The following is a 20,854-nucleotide window of genomic DNA, read 5'->3' as shown; positions in this document are numbered from 1 at the left end:
AGACCCGGCAGCCAACTGTAAGTCCCCCCTCCGGAGCTTTGCCCGGGCCCTCGTGGAGACTGGGGTGAGGAGATGGACGACGGAGGATGATTGCCAGGTGTGGTGGCCACTTCCTAAAGTCAGAAGCAGACCCGAGCTGTCCTATTCCATTGCTTCCCCACAGAGGCCTTCACCTTCTACATACCCACGAACCCTCAAGGCCTGCCGCTTTTCCCTTGATCCCAGGCAGCCACCACTCAATCCCATATCTATCCCAGTGCCATGAACTGCCATGCTGCCTGTCACTCAGCCCTGATCCTGAGCCAGGACATGCTGGCATCCAGGAGAAACGCAAGGGCGTCTCCAACCCCTCTCTGACTTCCTAGAGGTTCAGGGGGCTGGTGGGGCCTGGGACTTCTTGTGGAGCCTCACTCACTCACTTTCTTACTTAAACCTCCCTGGTCCTCGTGGAATCTGCCTTAGCTTTTTCTGTGGTGAAGGAGATGGTGAGGTCTGGGAGAGAAGAGTCGGTATCCCTGTCCCAACTTCATGAGCAAAAGTGAACAGAGGATCTGCAGATGGAGGAGATGATGCAGCCAGACTCCTTCGTTCTGCCCGGGCTTGGCCCCCAGGAGCTCGAGGCTGGCGTCCAGCATCCTCTTACAGGGAGTCACTAGCGTGGCACTATCCATCCAAGGGCGACCGAGGCAGAGACAGAGTAGCTTAGTGATCAGCAGAGAGTCTAGGGGAAGGCTCTTTGACCTCTGCCTGGGGCTGTGCCTCCTCCAGAGTCTGGGTCCTTAGAGCAGCAGCACGGCTCAGGAGCAAAGACCTGAGAGGGTCCTCAAGGCAGAACCTGAGGGTCGGTGAGAAAATTTGGGGCACACAGGTCAGGATCAGGTACTGTCTAGGGCTGTTGTGAGGTGCAAACTGGAACTGGGATAAGGGCTCGTCTGGACCTAGGATGGGTTAGAGACTGAGGTTGGGGTGGGGGTTCAGTCTAGGGCTACGGTGAACATCCAGTGTAGAGCTCAGATCCCTGGGAGGTTGAGCCGGCTCAGCCTTGGCTGGCCCCGGTCTGGCCCCTGCTCCTCAAGTCTGTGGATGAGGCTGACATCTCTGTCTGCTTTGTCCTCAGGGCAGCTGGGCAGCCAGCCCGCAGCAGGAGTGTGAGTACCTGCAGATGATCGAGATAGAGCGCAGGCAGTGCCTGGAGGAGGCCCAGCTGGAGAACGAAACCACAGGTGAGTCTTGTGGCTGCAGAGGAGTCCCGTGGAGTCCCGGGTTCCCTCGCGAGCCCAGTCCAAAGTGTGAGCCTTTCACAGCCGTCAGTCGGGTCAGGATCTGGGCCCAAGCAGTCAGGGAACACACAGCAGAAGGGCCACAAGGCCTCAGTGCTTTTCTGACCTCACCCAGGTCTGGGAAGTTCCCAGATCTTATCTGGGAACAACATGGTAAACCACGGCTTTGAAAGTACAGACAGGTCTGCCCTTAAGGGTCCAGCCACGGCTGCTGGGCCACTTAAGGTAAGAGATCTAGGGTACTCGATGGTAGAGACTTTCTGAGATGAGCCAGGTGCCTCTCCCCACCTGCCACGGGAGCACTGCCACGGGAGCACTCCCAAATAACTTCTTTGACCCCTAACTTACCTAGAGTGTAAATGAGACCAACTGGTCAGACCCTGCAGAGGCCATCAGGACAAATGAGGGCTCTGTCTACTTGGCGTGGTCGCCCAGGGTTGGGCAAATGTGGAAAGGTGGGCAGGATCTAAGGAAGCAGAGGGGCTGAGAGGGTGGGAGGCTCAAGGCTCACTGTGTTGGGAGAGAGCCAGCATGGTGGGGCAGAGGCAGAAAGTCAGCTGGGCCGCCAGGCTGGGTCATCTCCCCAGGCTGCGCTTACTGTTACATAATGGGAGCAGGGAGCACCTGTCCAGCTTGCTGGCTCCTGGCTCCCGGCACCATTCTGAGGCTGTTTTGTAATCTTTTCAGGTTCCTCCTTAACCCTGGTGCAAAGGCCTCCTGTGCTCATGAGTGTGTGTGGTTATGTAGTCTCACAGATGGGCCTGGCCTGGGCCACACTTTATGGCAGGATGGCCCCTGACTCCTGTGGCCCTGAGACTGAAGCTTGGGTCAGCGGGTGACTTGACCTACCCACTGTCTATATGCCTCACCCTATGCTGCCAACTGCAGGCTGGTCTCAGCAGGCCTCAAGACGGCGTAGGACACCCGGGAAGCCCAGACTCCAGAGCCCACCCCACTGCGGCTCAGACCTGTCCCCAGAATGGGAAATGGCTACCCTCATGAATTCAATGAGGTCACCACTGGCACAGGGTGCCTGTGCAGTGCCAACACCCTGTACACGGCAATCAGCCCGGGATCTGGAAGAAGGCAGGCATAGGTTACAGATTTCAGGTCTGCCCTGGCAGCTACTGAGGCTCTGTACACATTGGTGTGGGCACAGGTGGGCGCCTCTGGCCCATGTCTGTCTGAGGCTGTTCCTGCCCCTCCAGTCTGCCACTCTGCCTGCTTCTAAGTGCATCAGTGTGTGTTCAGTCTGTACACTGTGTCTCTCCATGTCTGCTCACGTGGTGGCCTTCCCATGCCCATTCATGTATGTTGGCATGTATGTGTCTGGGGTCAGTATGTCTGGAAGTACATGTAAGTATGTGTCATTATGGATGGAAAATTATATAAAATTGACTTACTGGGGGTTTTGTGCCTGTCTGCCTCTCTATCCATCTTCTTAGCCTCTTAGTTGGTTTTCCTATTGGGGTCTTAGCCCTGAATGGGCACGCATTTCCCAGACACAGTCACTTCTAGAAACCAAGCATTTTCATGGCTATCACTCCTCCATACTTCCCAGCCCAGCCACCCCAGCAAACCAGCGCTGAGCTGCCCCCTGCAAGGAGCTTCCTAACCGGAACCCCTACGAGTCTCACTTCCTCAGGTCCCTTGTCTGCTTGATGACCTGGGCCGGTACCGGTTCACAGCATTTGACGCCAAATGCAAAGTGCCCGCCCACAAGGCATAGCCCAGCGCCCTTCTGTTCTGTCTCACCTCTGGTGAAGCTGAGCACAGGACCCAGCACCCCCACCACCGCCCCCAGCTCAGGCTGGCAACTCTGAAAGCTCGAGGTCTGGCAGGGACCCAGACACAATAGCTGGCCTGCAAAACAGGGTGTGCCCAGCACTGTCAGCCTGGGTACAGAAAGTCCAGCAGCGGCCAGTTTCCCAGAGAAATGCTACCAAGCCCTGAAAACCAGGAGAGGAATGTGTGAATAGGCTAGCGGCACAGCCACACCCCATCCTGCTGCCTTGCCTCCGTTTCCTCATCTGTGAAATGGACCGGTTATATAAGCTATTTGTGTAGAGACTGAAACAATGTTCAGACAATCCAGACCTAGAGCTTGTTGGTGTTAACTGAAACAGGTCCTAAATCATGAGCAGGTTTTCCCAGCCTGGGGGGGGTGGGGGAGTGGGGGGCTGCTGTACGTCCTCCTAGGAGCCCAAGATGGGCCATCAGCCAAAGCAGCAAGCCATGGGGCTCAGGATAGATGGGGGATATGTTAAAGTGGCCGGCCTACAAGAAGAGAGGCTCACTCTGGACGGCTTCCTTAGTCTTCACTGCAGATACTGCTGCAGCACCAGGAGGTCCCCCCAACCCCCACTCCCCTCCTTGACTGCCACATGATCGCAACCCTGAGAGTCCAGAGGCTCTTCTCCCAGGTGGATGCATCCCTCTACCTCCTCTTCCCAGGCCCCCTTCTTGGGAACTTGTGAACCTTCGGACCTGGGCTGGTCTGGGCTTGGCCCGGCTGGCATTGACTTTGACTCTGGGGTTGGGTTTCCTGAGCAAATCATTGGGGCTGGCAGCATTGCAAAAGACAGCCTCCTTCAGGAGAGGTGTCCAGAGGAGTTGTAGACCCCCTGGGAGACGCCCCCTGGCATGCACACCAGCTGGATCGCAGTACTTTGCATGCAAACTCTGTGAAGAGCCCGTGAGCTCCACTGTACCCCGCGTCTCACGGGAACATCTCCGCTGCTGCCTTTACTAGTATGGAACACAATTCAGAAGACGCATACTTGTGTTTTTAAACAATGATGGTCTCTAACAGAGCCTCTTGGGATGGAGCTTGCTGTGTGAATGTGGATGAATAGCCTTGTTTGTGTCGAGGAGGCAGGCTCGAACTGTGGGGTTGAATTGCTTGAAACAGCTGCCGGTAATTTGGTAATAGAAGATTTTGAAATCTAAATGTCTGTTTTCTCACAAACCATAAGAATGAAGGCCGCTCATTGTGTTGCCAGAAATATACGGCGCTCTATAAAAGAGAAAAACAGAAAGGAGGGTGACGTATCAAGTGCCGTGTGCGTGTGCAGGCGTGATGGCTGTAAACCATAGAGGAGACAGTCTGAAGGTTGTGCCTATAAATATAAGCTCTGGGAACGAGAGAGCTGTAAATGTGGATTGGAGTAGACAGCTGTGCTCGACACTGACTCAGATAGCCCGGCGGTAGGTGACACGACCATCTCACACTTTGACCAACTCTCGGTTAAGTTCAGAACACAGTGCAAACAGGCTTTGCTGCCTTTTCCCAGGGACAGCTTTCCCAGAACGCTCCGCAGAGTCAAAGCCACCGCTCTGGAGCACTCAGATGCCAAAGTCTCAGCTCTCGCCATTCAAAAGGATTGACACCTATACAAGTGCCCAGTGGCTCATCCAGGAGGAGAGACAGTGTGCCATGGAGCAGAACCAGCTAGGCTACCTGCCTGGCATCTCCGGTGCTTGTCTCTCAAATGTGGATGTAGCTCGGTTGGCAGTTAGCAGGCACAACAAGCCCTGGGTTTGATCCCTAGCGTTGTATAAATGGGGCAGAGTAGCACACACCTGTAACTCCAACAACACTCAGGAGCTAGAGACAGGAGGACCAGAAACCCAAAGTCTTTCACAGAGCCAACTGGGGCTACCCAAGGCCCTGTCTAAAATAAGTAAAGAAGTGATGCCGTGTAGGGAAGCTCCATCCCTTATGGGGAGAGGACCCTCTTTCCCTTCCCATCAGATCAGGACCTCTGCAGCCCTCAACAGGAGACCCTCTAGAAGAAGGAGGAGGAAGAGTATGGTCACGGTGCCCATTTGTTGACAGTGTGTCCTCTGCGTTCACCCCACAGGCTGCAGCAAGATGTGGGACAACCTCACCTGTTGGCCAACTACTCCTCGGGGCCAGGTGGTGGTCCTGAGCTGCCCCCTCATCTTCCAGCTCTTCTCCTCGATTCACGGTAAGAGCCCTGGGCTGGAGGCCAGAAGCCGGGCTGTGCGTTGTGAGTGGGGCCAGCGAGGGGGCTTTGCCAGTTAAGGAACCTGGGGGGCTTCACGGCTAGGAATGGCATCGAGAGGCCTCGTGGGATTTGATTAGCTCTTCACATGGAGATAAGCGTGTGGGAAGGGCTCGCTAAATATTTGCCCAGCAATTGATAACTGATTGACTGGCAGGTCAGATTGAGTTATGCCTCCCAGGTTCTGTTGTCTTGGTTATGACTCAGTCTGTCACAGCCTGGGACAGATGACCTTTAGTGCCCTAGGAAACCGCCACACGGCTTTGTTTATGTACCTTGTTGTGCTCTATTTGATCAAGCATTCACATGTAAGACAGAAAGGACCCCCAGCCCATGATCAGTCCGCAGATGAGGTACCTCCCATCACTCCGTGCCCCGTGCTACACGACAGGAAGGAACTTTGGAAACTGCCTGGCCTCTGGGAGTCACGATGCTACGGTCACACCTCTAAGTGAGACCGTAAACAGACGTGTAGTAAATGGGCAGAGGTTCTGGGAGGGAGGAAGAGGGGGGCCCTAGTGTTGAGGATCTGAGGGGATGTGAACGAGCTACCATTCCTTAGGCACAGCCCTCACCTCAGAGCGCACCTGACATAAAGATTTCAGCTCCCAGGACCCAACAGCCAAATGACCTTGTGAGGTGAACAGTCTATGCACCAAAACTTTTTATTATTTATTAAAAATAATAAAACTATTATTGTTGTTAATCAGTGTTAATAATACTCTAGTTCTGAAGCTGATGGAGAGAATTGGGAGACTCTGGCCAGTGACCAGATATACCAGAGAGTGTGGATGAAAGGGTATAAGCCGTCACCTTCCGTCCCAAGGGGGCATTTGCAGGAGTGGGTGAAGGGTGATGCCAACCCCCACTCCTGACCTTTGGGGTGACAGGGCTGAGGAAAGCATGCCCCCTACAAGGAGTGTCGGTTCTTACAGAAACTAAAAATAAGAGGGGTTAGAAGGAAGTCTTCTACTTTGGCTGGATAAAATACTTGCAGGAGGGCTGGGGGGATAACTCTAGGGGAAAACTCTCGCTGTGCAATCATGAAGACTTGAGTTCAGTTCCCCAGCACTCTTGAAGTACAGACATGTGGAGGGAGTCTGCAATCCCAGCATTCTCAAGACAGAGCTGGCAGAGATGGAAAAAAAAGATCAGGTGGTTGGACAAGTCAGTAAGGTCCCAGGTGGCAGGCTACAGACACAGTGCCCAGTCTGGCGAAGGTACCGAACCACTGAGGCAAGGCCTGGGACCAGGTACAGATGGATGGACAGACAGACAAGTAGATGAATGGACCGGCGGACAGAATTCAAGTGGGCCATGCCAAGCAGTGGGAAACACGCTGAGCTGCAGCCTTGGGGACAGTGAGGCATTTTCTCTGCCTTAGCACACACACACTGGGTGTTCAGATAACTGGTCGGTGGGGCCACCCTCGTGTTAGGTGTCCTGCTCCTAATGGGGTCCAGGTGAGGGAGGTTTTGAACTCTTCCTTGGTCTGGGTGTGTTTGGCCTGGTTCTTCTGACATGGCCTTGCTCTCTCCATGGGCCCACATGTTCTTAATGTGCTCTGATCAGTAGAGAGCATGATACCTTTCTGTTTGCATGTCTAAGTCACCTATCAGTCTGTGCCTTCGGGTTGGTGCTGCACAGGTGGCCATGACTGTGTACACAAACCAGAGTCTTCCTGCCTCTGTGTTTGCACTGAAAAAAGGAGGATCTAAATTCCGTTTTGTAATATGGAGTTATGGTAATGTCTGCACTGAGCCTGTCATGGGGCCCCCAGCTGCCCTGTGGGGACTTCTCACCTCAGGGGAACCCCCAAGAGCCTGGGTCTGGGAGCTGGAACCCAGCAGCACCAAGGCACGGTGTGAGCAAGACTACATTCTCTGCCCTGTGCCCTGCACCCTGCGCCCTGCCTCCTGGCTCTAAACGCTGTATCTTCCCTCTGTCCATCACCTGCTTCCAGGACGCAACGTCAGCCGCAGCTGCTCGGAAGAAGGCTGGTCACAGCTGGAGCCCAGCTCCTACTATGTTGCCTGTGGGATGGAAGACGGTGCATCTAGTGTGGATGAGGTGAGGGAGCCTTGGGCCTCTGTCCACCCTGCGGTCCACCTTCCTCAGGCTCGCACTTGGCCCCTGGCTCCCTCAACAGGGGACACACAGGACTTTCATAGGATCACACGGGGGGGGGGGGGGGGCGCTACACTCAGAGCAGCCAAAATTGCAATAGAAACCCCCATGCTGGTTTGCCTCTCTATATCTGTAATCCCAGAACTTGAGAGGGTAGAGCAAAAAGATCACGAGTTTGAGGCTATCCTGGGTTATACAGGGAGATTCCCAATATTCTATTATTTTAAAAAATAAATGAGTGGTTGGCGAGCGGGAGGGAGTTGTAGGTTCCACTCGTTCCCATGCTGATATCCAGCGTGCACAGCAGAAAGAAGGACCCACTGGGGACACTCTGGGCACAGGGTCCATGCGTCTATGGAAACCGGGGCTTAGCTGCTCTTGGGAGTCCTGAGGACATCTTCCTTGTGTGAGGCAGGAGCACCAGGAGAGTCTATAGCCAGCCTATTCTCCACCAACAATCCCCCAACTTCTACCCAAAACCCTTGCCTGCCTCCCCCCAGCAGCAACAGACGGAGTTCTACAGCGCCGTGAAGACTGGCTACACCATCGGCTACGGCCTGTCCCTTGCCAGTCTCCTGGTTGCCATGACAATCCTGAGCCTGTTCAGGTGAGGTAGAGCCCCAGTGTGCCCCTCCATTGTCTCACCCTCAGACAGCTCCCAGTCCCCGCCCTTGCCTCCGCCAGGCTAACCATCCCAGCCTCAACAGCAGGTGGCCAAGATGTGGCCTCCAGAGTGGTCTTGTTCCCTTTCCTCTATACCAGATACCTGAGGGAGAGCCTGCCAAAATACTCTTGATGCCCGGGAGGTTGGGGACTGGGGGTTGTCACCTTGGAGGAAGGGCCTGTAACACGGGGTTGGGGACCACCTATCTTCCCACCACCTACCTAATCTACCGGTATGGCACCAGTCAGGGTGGGGTGGTCCAAGGTCCCTGCTCATCCCAGCTGGATCTGCCCCTTGCAGGAAGCTACACTGTACCCGAAACTACATCCATATGCATCTCTTTATGTCCTTCATCCTGAGGGCCACCGCTGTCTTCATCAAGGACATGGCTCTCTTTAACAGCGGAGAGACGGACCACTGCTCCCAGGGCTCGGTGAGGACCCGGCTGAAGCCCCCGCCCCTGCCCCATATCCTCCTGTGCTTCTGTTCCTCAGCCTGCTCCTCCTTTTCTTTCTCCTCTCTCAGTCTCTGCTCCTCCTCTCTCCTCTCTCCTCAAGGACAGAACCACAAACACTCTGACCACTCCTCAAATCCACTCCTCTCTCAGCAGCAGCAGCAGCAGGTTGCTGAGCCATCTGGAAGTTCACAACTCTGCCTCTGTTAGTAAGAAGTGCATGTGGGCACCTCATGGTGAGGGCCCAGATTCCCACACCTCACAGTCATGGCCCAGAGCTCCTTCCTACTTCATCGCTGGTTTCTGATCTAACCTCAGGCAACTCCCTGCCTCAGTTTCCCCATCTATGCAAGTACTCCCCCACATCCCTCCCAGCTCAACCCTCTGCTCTCTACACCAAGGTGCTGGTCCCACACCACTGTCCTTCCCCCTGGATCTTGCTGACTGCCCCCCTCAACCTAGTCCTGGGTGTTCCTGGGGTCAGGAGGCTCAGGGAACCCCTGAGGAATCCGTCGTCTGGGCTCTGGAGAGTCTGTCTCTGTATTTGTTACTCTTTTTTCATTGCTGTGACAAAAAACTCAATGTGAGGAAAGAAAGGTATGTTTGGTGTGGAGGTGTAGTCCAACATGACGGAAAGGCATGGAGGCAGGCATGCAGGGCAGCTGGTCACATGACCCACCATCAGGAAGCAGAGAGATGAATACCAATGCTCACTTTCTCCTGTTCATTCCATCTGGGATCCCAGCTCCTAGAATGGTGCTGCCTGCCTCCTCAATTAACTAAATCTTTAAAACTCCCTCTCTCGTTGGGCGGTGGTAGCACACGCCTTTAATCCCAGCACTCAGGAGGCAGAGGCAGGTGGATCTCTGTGAGTTCGAGGCCAGCCTGGTTACAATAGCTAGTTCCAGGACAGGCTCCAAAGCTACAGAGAACCCCTGTCTGGAAAAAACAAAACAAAACAAAAACTCCCCCCTCTCAGACATACCTAAGGCATGTGTCCAGGGTCTTCTAGCTTCTGTCAAGTTGATGCTATTAACCATCATAGCCCTCAAGTGACTCAGAGGACCCCACCCCAGGACAGTGCTTGAAGCAGCCGGGACTCCTTTCTGTGCTGTGTTCTCAGGAACTGTAGCTCCCTCATTGAGGCCAGAGAGGCAGCACACTTAATCCGGATCAGCAACGCCAGCTTCCACTGGTGGTGAGCTCCCAAGAGGGTGGAAAACCCTAGGGTAACTCCACAGGCTAGGGCCAAGCGCAGAGCTAGGGAGAGGCCGGCAGCCTCCAGAGAGCTTGTCCAGCAGCATGGCTGGATCTGGCTTCCTAACCCATGTCATGAGCAGCTCTGCAGTGTCCTCCTAAGGTTGGTGAGGCACGCCTGCAGCTGGAGAAACAAGAGTGTGATCCAGGAAAGGACTTCCCAGTCATGGGGGGGAGGCTGCTCCATGGGGGTGCCTCACAGCCAGCAGAGGCCTGAGAGGGAGGGGAGATAACCCCGCTTCTGTGTGTAGGGGGAGGAAGATAAACGGCTCCCCTGGGAGGGCAGCTTGAGGCTGTGAAATGAGTGAGTGGATCTGAGAGGAGCCGGAGGCCCAGGAGTCCTTCAGCCAGGCCGCCCAGAGTCCTTCAACACCCTGCTCCATGTCTCCCCACCGCCCGGTATCCAGACCATTTTTCCACCAGTTCCTGTGGCTTCCTGGAGGAAGATACACCCCTCGCCTTCTCCTTTTCCTCACTTCTGCCTCCCTTCCTCTCTTAGTTTTCTATGGCTGTGGTAAACACCATGACCAAATGCAACTTGGAAGGAGAGGGTTTATCTCGTGTTACAGCTTCTAGTCTTTCACGAAGGCTCTCAAGGCAGGAACCTGGAGGCAGGAACTGAAGAAGAGGCCAGGGAGGGGTGCTGCTTACTGGTTTGCTCCTCACGCCTTGCTCAGCCTCTTTCTTGTTGCCCCCTTGACCATCTTCCCAAGGATGGCACGCCTATCATGCGCCAAGCCCTCCCACACCAAACATCAATCAAGAAAACGCCCCATGGCCCTACTCACAGGCCACACTGGTGGGGAAACTCAGCTGAGGTTCCCTGTTCCAAACAGACACCAGATTGTGTCAGGTTGACAGAAAACTAGCCGGTACCCCTGTTCTACCACCCTTCTGTCAGCCTGCACTACACTGTCTCTGAGCCCCCTCCAAAGCCTCAGCTACACTCTTTGGTCAGGGAACTCCTGAAGTCTTTAGCAAGGATTCACCCTCAGGGTCCCATTTCCCACAATCCTCACTGGAGGGAGCAGGGAGCAGTGGGCTGGCTATGGGGAGAATAAAGAGGTGGGGGGCGGGGGAATGGCGCTGGGGGGTGCTGGGCTGGGCGGGCAGAGAGCAAAACGGAGAGAGGAAGGAAGACAGGGCCATTAGAGGGAGCAGGGCTGCATGAGTCCTGGGCCGGCTCAAAAAAATGGGGGTGCTATATGGGTGGAGTGGTTAACAGGTGGAGAGAGAGCTGGGTGGGTGGAGGGACAGCTAGGTGGGTGGAGGGACAGCTAGGTGGGTGGAGGGACAGCTAGGTGGGTGGGTGGAGGGACAGTTAGGTGGGTGGAGGGACATCTAGGTGGGTGGGTGGAGGGACAGTTAGGTGGGTGGGTGGAGGGACAGTTAGGTGGGTGGGCGTGTTGAGGGATGAGCAGATAAACAGTGGATGAATGGATGTTTGGACAGTAGATGGATAGATGGCTGAGTTCTCATGAGTCAGGAGGTCAATAAATGGATAAATGGCCAGGCATGGTGGCTCACACCTATAATCCCAGCATGCAGAAGGCTGTGAGTTGAAAGGCAGCCAGGGGTACATAGTGAGTTCTAGACCGGCCTGGTTACAGTGTGAGATTGACTGAAAACGCACTCGAGCATGTATAACGTGCACACATAGACAAATTTCTGGCAGATGGGTAAATGGGTAGGCGTATAGACATACTTCCTGTATGTCTTCCTGTCTGTCCATTGTCCAATTTTTGGACATTGTGACACCATGTTGTTACCAATCAAGCTCAGACTGGAGAACCTTAAGATCGAGTTACCAAAAATATGACCAGAAGAAAAAAAATCTCCTAACATCTTAAACTGTTTTACCGTTTTGTGTTGGACTTCATCCATGGCTATTCTCAGCCACATGCAGCCAGCCACAGGCTGAGAACTGGGCATGCCCAGAAACACAGGATCTGTAGCAAGAGGATGTACAGAAGACACATTGACAGACGGATGATTTAAATTACCAGCTTAGCCCAGAGTATAAAGATGAGATCATAGGAGGACCCACTGTGTATGTCTCAAGAGCCTGACTGGGAAGTGACAATAATGAAGTTGGCTGGGCCACAGCCGTGTCTGTCCCCGCAACCAGAGGCTCGGTGGCCAAGGATCTGCCGTCCCTGAGCCTCCCTCCCTTCGCTCCTCCCCGCAGGTAGGCTGCAAGGCAGCCGTGGTTTTCTTCCAGTATTGCATCATGGCCAACTTCTTCTGGTTGCTGGTAGAGGGGCTCTACCTACATACCCTGCTGGCCGTCTCCTTCTTCTCCGAGCGGAAGTACTTCTGGGGGTACATACTCATCGGCTGGGGTATGGTACCAGGGAGGGGGCAAGGCTGGGAAAGCTCACTGGGAGGTGGGAGGGTGCAACCCGAGCCTGCTCATGACAGCGGGGCGAATGTCCTCAGAATGTGTGACCTTGAGGGCATCCAGCATCCCAGACTCCCACAGCTACACAATGGCACAGGGCCTGAACAAAAACATCCATTTCCCCATTCTGATCCTGACACGCAGGACCACTGCTAATATAGAAGGGTTTAAAATCAGAAAAGGAAAGGAAAAAACCTGCCTAAGTGGTCACAGACCCTCGGGCTACCCCTCTTGGAGGGTTTTCACCCAGCAAACAGCCTGTGTGACTGTGGGGAGCAGCCCTAAGCATCCACCCTCTTCTCTCCCTCCTCTCTGGTTCCTTCTCCGCTCTCCCTGTGTTCTCTGCCCGCGTTTCCCTCCCTTCCATTCTTCTTCGGCCCTCACAGGGGTGCCCAGTGTATTCACCATGGTATGGACCATTGTCAGGATCCATTTTGAGGATTTTGGGTGAGCTCTTGTTCCATCCCCTCCCTCTGGCTACTGTCATTTGGGGGCAGAGTCCCCGGGAACGATGATACTGCCCAGGCTTGGCAGGTAGAGAGACCACAGAACCGAGTCCAAAGCAAGAGGCTAGAGGGAGATGTGGGGAGTATCAGACTCTGGGCATGGGGACAGAGCCGCAGACACTTGGGGGATGGCTGATTCTCAGGCTGAGGACTTCTCCCCCCAAACCTCTGTGGTCTGTTCAGGTGCTGGGACACCATCAACTCCTCACTGTGGTGGATCATAAAGGCCCCAATCCTCACCTCCATCTTGGTAAGCCCTCCTCTCCCCACTGAGCCCAGAGTAGACAGCCAAACACAGAACACACAGGAAATAGGTCAGAAGGGAACCTCAGGTTTCCATCACCCTCCCAGGCCTTCAACGCTCCCTCTAGGGCAGGTAAATTGGAGGGCGGGTCCTCAGGAGAGTCCCCAGACAAAAGCCCCCCTCCAAAGGGAGGCGCTGCTGAGAGGTACTATAGAGGGGTGTCCAAGCACTGGGGGAGACAGCCCAGCATCCTCTAAGTGACCAACACTGGCGGTCCCTCATTAACAGGTGAACTTCATCCTGTTTATCTGCATCATCCGCATCCTGGTTCAGAAACTACGGCCACCCGACATCGGGAAGAATGACAGCAGCCCGTACTCGTAAGTGTGGGCCCAGCACCTCAGCTCCAGTTGTCCACCCTGGACCCTCAGATCGTCCCCTACACCTCACCCCACTCCTCCAGAACTACCCAGAGCCAGACATTACTCTTATTCAGGCTCAGCAGCCACTGCCTGTCTTCAGGCTGCCCTGCCTCTGAACCCCACGTCCGCTATTCTCATACTCACCCAGTGTCCTTGACGCTCAAACCTGCTGCCCCCCAGGGAGCTTGAGGGGAATGAAAACCCTGTGTCTTCTTCACACACTGTGCCCAGTCCCTGACCTGTACCTGGTAGAGAAAGGCAATGCAATAGATGCCTACAGGGCAGGTGATGCTCCCAAGAGCTCCCACCACGAGGAGGGCACATTCAGTACTCCTCAGTGATAACAGTCGTGCTTGTAGGTTTCATGCCGGGCGCCAGCCAGGAGGTCTCCATGCATCAGCCCATGTCACACTCAGAGTCCCCTATAAAACCTTCCCCACTTTGAACAAAAGGCAGATGCACACTTCCTCACCCTCCGAGGTTTGGGGTCTACCACTATGGCAGGAAAGAGTAGTGTTTACTTTCCTATGGCTGCAACAAAGGACCCGACCAGCAATTTCTGGAAGGAAAGGTCTGTTTTTGCTCCTAGTTCAAGGGTGCAGTCCATCATGGCAGAGACATGGCTGCCTAACGTGAGGCCGCTGGTCACATGGTGTCCACAGTCTTGGAGCAGCAAGAGATGAACGCTGGCGCTCAGCTCACTTTCTCCTTCTTATTCCGTCTGGGACCCCATCCCGTGAGAGGGTACCACCAGTAGTCAGGGCGGTCTCCCCGCCTCAACCCCATCTAGAAATCCCCTCTCAGACACATTCGGGGGGGTGTGTGTCCCTTCTGCGATGCTGAATCCTGTCAAGTTGTCAGTTGGTGTTAACGGTCACAGAGGGCCACAGTGTCCGTGGGACAGTGATTGAGCTCATTGCTTAGAAAGAGGAGAGCCATTCCCTATGCTAGGCACTAGGAAGACTGGCAAGTTCCTATAGGAATCGGCACCTTTACGGACAAGGGAAAGAAACACAAAATGTGGCCAGGGCACCTGTGCAAAGGCCCACAGGACCCTCACATTCACCGTGGCCATGGAGAATGGAGGCCCACCATGCAGCCCAGATCAGCCTGGCAGTCCCAAAAGGGCCCTCCAGTCTGGAAACCTAGGTGTCCTCAAACTGGCCTCTGTTAGGGGAAATCTCAGTGGTGGTTGGAAGACTGTCTGCTGGAGAGTCACGAGCTGCTGGATTTGGGATTCTATTCTGGAATCCTATGGTTGTCAGGCCTGAGCCGAGGCTTTCTCCCATTCCCGGTGTGACAGCATTCTGTACCCAGCAGACTGTGTGGGCAGAACGCCGCTCTCCTTTCGAGAAGAAAACTTGTGGGCCTTGCCCACTGCCGTTCTGCACACGCTGGTGTCCTTTACCCAAGTAGCCTCGTTTCCCAAAAGTCCAGCTGCAGTGGGCTAGAATATGGGGGGCAGGACCCAAACTGGCCGTGGCCAGGTCTGTGTGGGTGAGACAGAAAGGGACAGCTGTCACTGGCAGAAGGGGGAGCTGGAGCTGGCAGTTCCTGAGGAGGGGCTGTCAGTTCCCTCTTCAATTTAAAGAAAGCCTCCATCTGTCAGCCTCCGAGTGTAGGATGGGTTCATGGCCAAAGAGGTGTGGCTGGGAGCCAGGCCCAAGAAGGAGGGGAAGAACGAGGGTGCATCCGCATAGAGCTTGGAATGAGAATCTCAGCACAAGGCAGGAGAGGTGGGGGGGGGGCGGGGGAACATGTGTCCCCATCGCACCCACATCTCCCGGGAATCAGGAAAGCATAGCCCTCCCTTCCTGGACCAGCTATCGGGACAGCTGAGTGCCTGCAGAGAATGCTGACCCTGCTGGCACCAAGGTGGCAGAAAGACAAGCTGGTCCCTTGGAGCAGGACTCTGGAGGAGGGGTGCAGGCTCAGGGACAGTGGCAACTGCCAGAGATAGCGCCACAGCAAGAGAGGGGGCCACAAGCCTGTGTTCATCCCCCTCCTGCACTTGGGGCACATGTGGGCAGCCTTTCGGCAGAGAGACCTCATTCCCCAGAGCTCTCGTTCCCCAATGGAGCTAGTGTCCATGGGTATACCCAAAGTTCTTCGAGGAGACAGCATCTCTGATATGGCTGTGTTGAGCATGCATCACCCCGCTCTTCAGGAAGGGGAGACTGACCAGGAGGAGGGAGACTGGAAAGTCTCACCTCTTACTGTTATATCTTCAGTGGTCTTCCTCCAGAAGACAGGAACGGAGGGAGTTTAATTCTCTCGTGTGTTCCCCCAGGCAAGGAGGTAGGGGACAAGAGAGCAGGAACACTGACAGACAGGGGCCAGGAATGACGTGGGTGTGACATGGGGATGGCGGAGCCACTGTCCGTCCTCACACGATCTGGTCATCTACCCGTGTGAATGCACACACCACAGCCGGCCTCTCCCTGTCTCCAGGAGGCTGGCCAAGTCCACGCTTCTGCTGATTCCCCTGTTTGGAGTTCACTATGTCATGTTCGCCTTCTTCCCTGACAACTTTAAGGCTGAGGTGAAAATGGTCTTCGAACTTGTCGTGGGGTCTTTCCAGGTACGGGTTCTAGTCTTTTCCTTGTCATAAGTGCCTGCTCCGTACTTAGTCTTCCTTAACCAGGGGAATCAGGGGCTCTGGGGAGCCAGGGATAGGTGGGGTGGGCTGGGAGCGCCTGTCTCTTTGCCTCACCTCTCTTGTCCCCTTCTTCCTCAGGGTTTTGTGGTGGCGGTCCTCTATTGTTTCCTCAATGGCGAGGTAAGTGCCTCCCAGATCTCTGCGGCCCTGGACCAGAACTCCCAGGCTCTCCCAGGCCTGCTGGGATCGTTGAGAGCAAGGGCAGGTTAAAGCTTGCCTCTCTCAGGAGTGGCTCTCTTGAGCCCCTAGCGCCCTGATTGCCTAGAATCTCACTTTAAAATACACTCGAGGACACAGCCTGCACTAACAACCCTGGGTGGGATTAGGAGCAGGGCTCCTGTGCATCAGAGGTGGAGACTACTTCCAGTAGGCCGGTGTGGGCTGAAACAGGAAAGATGCAGCTGCAGCCACAAAAATGCGCTCAAGTGGGTTCCTGGATGAAGAATTGGGGTACATTCTCCAGGCAGTACCCCTCAGCCTCCTTGCACTGCGTCTTGTACCCTTCCTCATCCCACCTTCCCTCTCCAAAGTTGACTCACTGACTCCCAAACCCTGTCCCAACTCTGCTCCTCTCCCAAGATAACAACTACACCTCTCAATTTAATCTAGGGATTTATCTATGGCTAGCTTATCAAGGCTGTGCTGGAACTCCTGCGCCTAACCACCACCCTTTCCGCCTTAGGTGCAGGCGGAGCTGCGGCGGAAGTGGCGACGTTGGCATCTGCAGGGCGTCCTGGGCTGGAGCTCCAAATCCCAGCACCCGTGGGGAGGCAGCAACGGCGCCACGTGCAGCACACAGGTGTCCATGCTGACCCGTGTCAGCCCCAGCGCGCGCCGCTCCTCCAGCTTCCAAGCCGAGGTCTCCCTAGTCTGACCGCCAGAGGCCGCCAGGCCCCTCTGCACCCTCCCCTCGCCGGCCCCTGGAGAGGTCTGCAGCGGGCGCCACTAGCTCCAACCTTGGGTCTGGAAGTATTCCTTTGCTGCAACGGGGGACCAAGTCCATTCAAGTTGGAGATCAAAGAGGTCCAACCCTGGAGGAAGCGGGGAGGGACCAGCATTATACTCCGCCTCCAAAGGTCCCTCTGCCAATCATGCCGACAAAATCTGCATATGCCTCCCTGGAAAGCAGCCGCCTGTCCTTAAAGCTTCGGGACTCTTGAGGGCAAAAACGTTCTGCCCTGTTCGTGCCTAGAATTTCACTGTGGCCCTCAAGTCGCTTTCGGTTAAGTGTTGCCAATGAGACTCCTCTCCGAGGATGCAATGCAGTCCCCTCCCCGAGTGTCCTGCTTTTATCTGCCAGCTCCTCCTGGTGGGTGAGTTCCTCTACCTCAGACAGATACGGTTGTGACCTGGAGTTTCGGTTTGGGGACCACAGCTGTGCTGTGATCCTCGCTCAGGATGGAATTGTCCCAGAGTTGTCGGTATATTCTCGGACCTGGGAACTCAGGGACCTACCTTTGGGAAGGGAGAAGACAGCCCCAGCCAATGCTCACCAAGTGGCTTTGCCCATCAGATAGGATCTGTCACACCAGCCTTATGCACAACCAAAGCAATAGCGAGCTGCCCACTCTGGGTGCTCTCCTACCAACTACACCAACTCCTGCAGCAAGGGCCAGAGACGTGAGCCCGCAGGTAGGGAACAATCTTAGAGAGAGCAGGTATCTCTTCCTGTCACTGATGCCAACATAAAGACTTCCTTTTTACATATTGTGACCTGCTGGATTCTGTTGGGGTTGTATTACCAGCGATGTTATTACCCTCATCCCCTAGTTCCCGTGCCTCCTTAGAGAGCGGCTGGGTGTGGCACTGACATCGGGGGTCAGGACATCTTATGTTCCCTCCACCCTTACAGTCACACAGCTTCTAACCCAAGCTGGTGTCAGCAGGTCCCCTCAGAACTGCACCAGGCTTGTATGGCAATAAATAAATATTGGCTCTAGCAGGCTTAGTTCCCCTGGCCACGGTGGGTCTCCTGCTTCCTCTCAGCAAGTGTGTTATCCCTGCTCCAGTGAGAGATGGTTCATTGAAGCTACTGCCCTTCTGGCTTTGGACAGGAGCTCCCATTTCCATGTGAGTACCTATCCCCAGAGTCTTTGACTCACACTTGAGTGTGAAGAGGTTATAACTGGCCCTGTTGTGACCTTCACCCCCTAAGTCCAGCTGGAAGGATACAGATTCTGCCTTGAACCAAATCAGAGCAGCCAATAGAACAATCAGAAACAGCAAGGTTTCACGGTCATTCCTGAAAACACAGCAAACAGAGAACACGAGGACCGGGTCGCTGTTGCCTAGGAGCCAACCGAGAGGGTTAGATCAATGCAGATGGCCCAGTCCAAGTCAGTAAGGAGAGGCTGTGTGACTAACGGAAAGGTTTAGTGTGGCGAAGCAGGTGATGTCAGCAGGTCAGCGAGATGTCGCTTCCAAGCTTCTGGTTCCACTTTGTAAGCATGTGGAGTTGTCTTGCTTGGCGAGCCAGACATGAGTACGAAGAGGCCAGGCTGGCTAACAGAGGCTCGAGTCTGCCTACAAGGCCTCTTCAAAGGCTGCTGCCACTTGGCCCATCCCAGGACAGATCAGAAATATCTTCTGTAGTATGTGTAGGTCAAAAAGGACCCCCTGCCTAAAGAATAGGCCCGAAATCTCCAACAGTACTGTGCTGTGATGTGGAGTAAGTCGTGGAGTCCTGGAGCAGAGCAGTTCCTAGTCAATAGGGCAGAGTGAGTAGAAGCAAGACCCAGCATGTGTTCGAGAAAGGAAGGGCAGAGTTAGGGATAAAAAGACTGGAAGCCTTGATTGGGGAGCTAAGGAAACTTGTGCCTGTATCCTAGGTTAGTGACAGCCGTGGGGTAGGAGTGACCACAGGCAGGACTATCCCAGTCTCTTCCCCAGTGGCTCCGTCCCAGCCATGCACCTGTCAAACCAGACCAAGTCATCTCTAGTGCCATCTGGTGGACACTTTGAAGACTTCACCGACTTTGACTACCTTAGATCTTTCACTGGGAGGCAACCTACACAGACAGCAGGCCTCCGTTCTGTGTTCCCAAGAGTGAGCCGGAAGGTGTGGGGAGGACTGTACCCAGGCCAGCCCCACACCTCCCCTCACATCAAACTGCTGGCCTCAGGTTAGTCCTGCCTTGACCCAAAAGAACTTAATGGAACCCAGACTCTGGTGGTTCCTTAAAATTGAACCCTACCTACCGTCTCTAAGGGCAAAGGCCAGTTAATTCAGGCACCATCTGAACCAGGGAGGCTCTGTCCGCTCTGTAGGAAAGACCTATTTGCAGGTAGTCTTCTCACTCTGGGGCACAGCCTGTCCAAGGAGGCTTATCCACCTGCTAGCAGAACATCACTGAGGTGTTTGGGGGCTAGGAGAGGTCTTAGAATCCCAAGGGAACATGTTTAGGTGTCACAGATACGTGAATCCAGCCTAGTAGGTGTTGGGGTGCTTCCCAGTCTATCAGATGAGGTCGAGAGATGGTTGGTGCTGAGGAGGACCCAGGGTGTATGTCTGGAAAGGATGCTAGGCCATCAATAGGAAAGGGAGGAGGTCATCTGGGGAGACCATGGCCTGGTTTGGGACATGTTGAATGTAATATGTGCAGGGTGTCTGAGGAGAGACCCTCTAAGGCTACTGGAAATGGGACCTAAAGGGACAGAAGGTAGGAAGAGCAAGGCAGCCCCTTGGAAGAAACAGTGAGTATAAGGGCAAGACCCCAGGCACCACCACCCCCGGGGGCGTGCTGGGCACATGGGGTAAGGACTCTGACTCAGTCCCTCCATCCTAGCTGCCATGCAAGGTCTTGTTTTAATGAGCAGTGGCGAGCTTCTCCCCGCCCCCATGTGGGAACAGGAACAGCTCTTATCTCTCTGGGGGAAGGGGAAGGGGCGGAGCCACAGCTGCCAGTTATTAAACACCACGCTCCAGCCAGGGATGGTCAAGATATTAATAGCCCCGGGAGGCTATGACTCTGAAGACACAGACTCCCAGGAAAAGGGATGCGTCAGGAGGCCATCTTGGCAATGCCCCAGCCTCCACAAAAGACAGATGGGATAACCAAAATCCAAAGAAGAAAAGTCGTTGTAGAGGTTGATGTTGAGCCCAGCTCTCCAAATCCCATAGCCGTGCCTCAGATACTCTAGATATTGTCAAAGATGGGATCATTTGGATGTGCCCTATCTGGGGACGTGAGAAGGTCAGGCCAGTTAGTAATCCTGATTCTGTCTTGATATATTGTTCATCCTGTATTTTTGCATTAACTTTGATATTTTAAAATACTGTATTAAAATATTATTTACCTTGATTCCTGGGCTGTTGTCTTTGTTTGCCTGCTTTGATCCCACACTCTCAGCAACTGCCTCTTTAGGTCACCCCAGTTCTTGTCTCAACCCCAGGAGTCCCAGCACCCCTGAGTTTCAGGACGCCACCGTGGGATAAACATTGAGGGGTTCCAGGCTGTCCTGTGTGGTTTCAGCAGGGGACGTCGCCAGGCTAACCCTGCAGCTCTCACCAGTGTAGACCCCGGTGTTTGTACTGATCTCCTCAGTTATTGTCTCTAGACTGTAAGATGCCCGTCCATGTCCCAAGGGCCCTGTTCTCAGAAGCCCATCCACAGGAATGAAGGATATGCCTTATCAGGAAATATAATCCATCTAGAACACATCTACAGATCACAAGGATGAGGAGGAGAGGTCATGAGGCCATCTTGTCAATGCCCCAGCCTCCACACGGGACAGGAGGGACAGTGAATATCAAGAGAAGGGATTCAACTTGACACAAACTAGAGACACCTGGGAGGAGAGGGGGACTCTCAG

The 20,854-nt window shown here is 54.5% G+C and overlaps 1 protein-coding gene across 2 annotated transcripts in view; it reads left to right on the top strand.

Moving 5' to 3' along the window:
* Positions 1–20,343, top strand: part of Vipr1 (vasoactive intestinal peptide receptor 1) — a 30,278-nt gene extending 9,935 nt beyond the window's left edge. The window contains exons 2-13 of one of the 2 annotated variants that reach the window (XM_050141557.1): positions 1,118–1,223; positions 5,144–5,251; positions 7,272–7,378; positions 7,939–8,042; positions 8,400–8,532; positions 11,999–12,152; positions 12,598–12,658; positions 12,901–12,967; positions 13,250–13,341; positions 15,835–15,964; positions 16,121–16,162; positions 16,725–20,343. In XM_050141557.1, coding sequence (XP_049997514.1) covers positions 1,118–1,223; positions 5,144–5,251; positions 7,272–7,378; positions 7,939–8,042; positions 8,400–8,532; positions 11,999–12,152; positions 12,598–12,658; positions 12,901–12,967; positions 13,250–13,341; positions 15,835–15,964; positions 16,121–16,162; positions 16,725–16,916 — 1,296 coding nt within the window. In that variant the 3' untranslated portion in view covers positions 16,917–20,343. Of the gene's footprint in view, positions 1–1,117; positions 1,224–5,143; positions 5,252–7,271; positions 7,379–7,935; positions 8,043–8,399; positions 8,533–11,998; positions 12,153–12,597; positions 12,659–12,900; positions 12,968–13,249; positions 13,342–15,834; positions 15,965–16,120; positions 16,163–16,724 lie in introns of both variants that reach the window. The other variant, XM_050141556.1, reaches the window with a different exon arrangement.
* The last annotated feature ends 511 nt before the right edge of the window (positions 20,344–20,854 follow it).

The sequence above is a fragment of the Alexandromys fortis genome, unplaced genomic scaffold (assembly GCF_014885135.2).
Source record: "Alexandromys fortis isolate MF-2015 unplaced genomic scaffold, M_Fortis_MF-2015_v1.1 scaffold_44, whole genome shotgun sequence".
NCBI lineage: Eukaryota > Metazoa > Chordata > Mammalia > Rodentia > Cricetidae > Alexandromys > Alexandromys fortis.
This window is presented reverse-complemented; position numbering and strand designations above follow the sequence as displayed.